The sequence below is a fragment of the Toxorhynchites rutilus genome, chromosome 3 (assembly GCF_029784135.1).
Source record: "Toxorhynchites rutilus septentrionalis strain SRP chromosome 3, ASM2978413v1, whole genome shotgun sequence".
NCBI classification, from domain to species: domain Eukaryota; kingdom Metazoa; phylum Arthropoda; class Insecta; order Diptera; family Culicidae; genus Toxorhynchites; species Toxorhynchites rutilus.
In genome coordinates, this window is record NC_073746.1 from 233,305,203 (window position 1) to 233,308,565 (window position 3,363).

Here is a 3,363-nt window from a genome sequence, read left to right on the forward strand (position 1 = left end):
AGAGAATGCCCACCTTTGTCCACGGTGGGGGAGGGGGGTGTTCAAAATCATGATTTTTCTGTCCACGAGGTATGTGGACAGCTCTTTTCAAAATTAGTGAAAAGAGATCTGCATAGTGAAGTACGAATTCGAATTTGAGTCACTGTATCTTTTAGGTTCGTGTTGACTTACCCCAGTGTCAATATGTAAACAAATTGAGTCTGCGAAAACCTCTTATCATTAGAACCGCCCTGAATTCTAAGTAAAACAAACAACTGTTTGGATTTCTCGAGTATTTAGGCAATTATTCATACAAAAAGTAAATGTTGTTTTGTTATTCGAAAGCAATGCCTACAAGAACAATTTAAAGCTACTGCATTGACTTGTGGATTAACAGCTGCGAATTTCTAATACTACGATGCTTTATTTACAATACTTCAATCAAAATCCCACAAATAAATAAAAATACCCCTGACTTCAAGTAGTCACGCATTCAAAATGTCCACTCTACAGATCAACTTTAGTATTTAGAGCCGAGTAGCCAACTGGAATCTCCCGCAGTTCCGTTTTCAAACAAAGAAACTCGCCGCAAACACACATCAGAGCGGTACACACCGCGTTCAACATCCACCAGCTTATGTTAGAAGGAAATGCACTGTTGTACCACCAGCACACAACCAGATGGAGTAAATGGAACGTGAAACTAAAGTCCAGGCAGAGCTTCGTCCTCCGGACGATGAACCAGAGCAGCCCGGAACCGACTAGTGAGTTGAGCACGAAAGCGGAAATAACTAAACGTCCACCCAAATCAGTTACGTGAATTTCCTGTGGGTAATAATATAACTTGGATGATGATCTCAAAATGAAAACTCAAAACACCTACATGGTACTCGAAAATATGATCCAGCGTATGATTTGCCTCGGCAAAATAATCCATCATGTACATGATAGTGCCTAGGCTGACATAAAGCAATGCTTGCATGGCGATAATCTGCGAAATCAGTAGATACGGATCCCATTGAGTATTACGAAATGTTCCGTTCAATTTCTTCATCGTTGTTGGCGTATTTAGGCCACCGCTGGTGGCAGTTTCAATCAAATATTAAGCGTAAACCACAATTCCCTACATCAAAATTCTGTTAAGAATCATCTCGAAGGTATTGAACAATCGTTTAATGCAATTTAATTTCAAAAGCCAATGTTGTTTTGATATCACATCATTTACGTAGAAAACCAAATGTCAAACGGATTCTCTCTATCTTGTTGATGGTCTAGGGGTCTAGGCCAAGATGGTGGAGTTGACAGGTGGTTCGTAACTTTCACTATTTAGAAAAGACGTATGAGGAATGGCAAGACGAAAGGTTTGAATTTGTTTATGTTATTACTCACGTTGGTATGGTTACATTTGATTTCGTCGAAGGTATTTGAAGCAGTATAACATTTGTCGTTGAAAACAGTAACCTAGTAACCTTTATGCATATGCTTCCGCCAGCTGGCTCGGCTAATGTGATATGATTCATTCAGGGAATGCTTTGATCGTGGTACCGCCATTGGCGCATATTTTGCAGCTTCATTTTTTGTGCTGGTTCATAACGGCAATCAACCGTGCCGGCGAAACTGTAGTCAATGTTTAGTGTTGCTTGGATACGATCTATGTAAATAGCTTCGAATATACGAGATACGTCCGAACGGCAATTCTGACATTACGTTTTACCTTCCACTTCACTTTCCTTGCTCTAGGCCAAAGCGCCTAGAAGTATATCCTAAGGTGGGCCAACATGCTAAAACCAAGGCACCTATAAGTATATGCTAAGGTGGGCCAACTTGCTGAAACGACCAGGGGTTAGACATCAATTGAATATAGGCTACCCAAAATCAAAATCAATATGGCGTCATTTGTTTACCAACATATCATTTGCGAGGATTGAAATCGTTGAAATCACGGAGATAGTATGCTTTATTCCTAACTGCATGAGCGATTTTCATATTTCGGTTTAACATGGAGTTTAAAGTTAGCCACTATTCGACTATATAACCGGACCGAGTTGTAAACTACAGTAATTGATGGAACCAAAATGACAGTGAACCGCAGCAATATTGGGTACACTGGCAATTATACCCCTGGAAACGACTCTTCAGCCATCTTGGAAGTCTACTGTGTTTTGTTTGTAAACAAAACGCTTACGCTTGTACCTTGTACCTACGCTTGTGCCCAACCTCGCTCATGATCAGTCTGTCTCTTTCACGCTTCAAGCAAATAATTCCCCTTCTGCTTTCATCCGTACTGGTTTCATATACTAATCCCCTGTTGAGTGTACAACCACTACAACCAGGTGTACATGCGATATAGCCTCTACTGTTTATGTAATGTCAAATTGTCTGAGCACATGCTATCGAATGTTTTTGTTATTAAAAACGAACCTTTCATGTGAATACACGTTTTTCTTAGTTTGTGAAACCGCGTTTTTCTCTTGCTTATTCGAAACCACTTTAGGTTATGGGGCCAGTCCATTTCCAGTAATATTACGGACAAAAGTGTGTTTAGTGCAATGGCAGATGAAGGAAGCAGTGAGCGTTACCATTTAGCGCTTTTTGATGGAAGCAATTTCAGTGCGTGGAAGTTCCGGATGCAGGTGTTGCTGGAGGAGCATGACCTGCTGGAATGCGTCGAAGAGGAAATTGGAAACATCGAAGCGTTGAAGGATTTGGCAGGCGACACAGTTGAGAGAAAAGCCGAAAAGAAGAGGTTACGTGAACAGAGAAGTAAAAAGAATCGGAAATGCAAATCGTTGATAATTTCCCGCATACACGATTCACAGCTTGAATATGTGCAGGAGAAGAAAACACCGAAGGAAGTTTGGGATACCCTTCGGCGGGTTTTCGAACGTAAAAGCATTGCCAGCCGAATGCATTTGAAGCGCAAAATGTTAAGTTTACGTTTCGGAGGTGGAACTTTGCAGGAACATTTTTTATGTTTTGATCGTCTCGTCAGAGAATACCGGAACACAGGAGCTGAAATGGAGGAAATCGACATTATTTGTCATTTGTTGTTGACGTTGGGTCCATCATTTTCGACGGTTGTAACCGCTCTGGAGACAATGCCGGAGGATAACCTCAATCTCGAGTTCGTCAAGTGTCGATTGTTAGACGAAGAGGTTAAGCGTCGTGGAATAGGTATGGAATCGTTCACTTCAAAAGATGATGCAGCAGCTTTCTCGGGATCGAAACAAATGTTCTAGAAGAAGCTAAAGTGCTACGCGTGTAATAAAGAAGGACACAAACAGGTGGATTGTACTGAAAAGAAAAAGAAGAAACAAAAACCACAACATAGTGCGAAGGCAAATTTTTCGGAAACCAGCGATAAAGGTGTTAGTTTTGTCAGTT

At 41.0% G+C, this 3,363-nt stretch overlaps 1 protein-coding gene across 1 annotated transcript; it reads right to left on the reverse strand.

The window, feature by feature from the left end:
* Positions 1 to 383: 383 nt before the first annotated feature.
* Positions 384 to 1,224, reverse strand: LOC129778275 (protein SYS1 homolog). The gene is made up of 2 exons (XM_055785073.1): positions 863 to 1,224; positions 384 to 804 (listed from the first exon to the last, which is right to left on the reverse strand). The coding sequence occupies exons 1-2, from the start codon at positions 1,031 to 1,033 to the stop codon at positions 487 to 489; spliced, it is 489 nt and encodes a 162-aa protein (XP_055641048.1). The 5' UTR covers positions 1,034 to 1,224; the 3' UTR covers positions 384 to 486.
* Between the last annotated feature and the right edge of the window lie 2,139 nt (positions 1,225 to 3,363).

Coding starts and splice junctions, on each gene's coding strand:
- LOC129778275 (XM_055785073.1), bottom strand. CDS start 1,033: ATGAAGAAATTGAACGGAACATTTCGTAATACTCAATGGGATCCGTAT. Junction 805..862: donor ATCATATTTTCGAGTACCAT/GTAGGTGTTTTG, acceptor TATTACCCACAG/GAAATTCACGTAACTGATTT.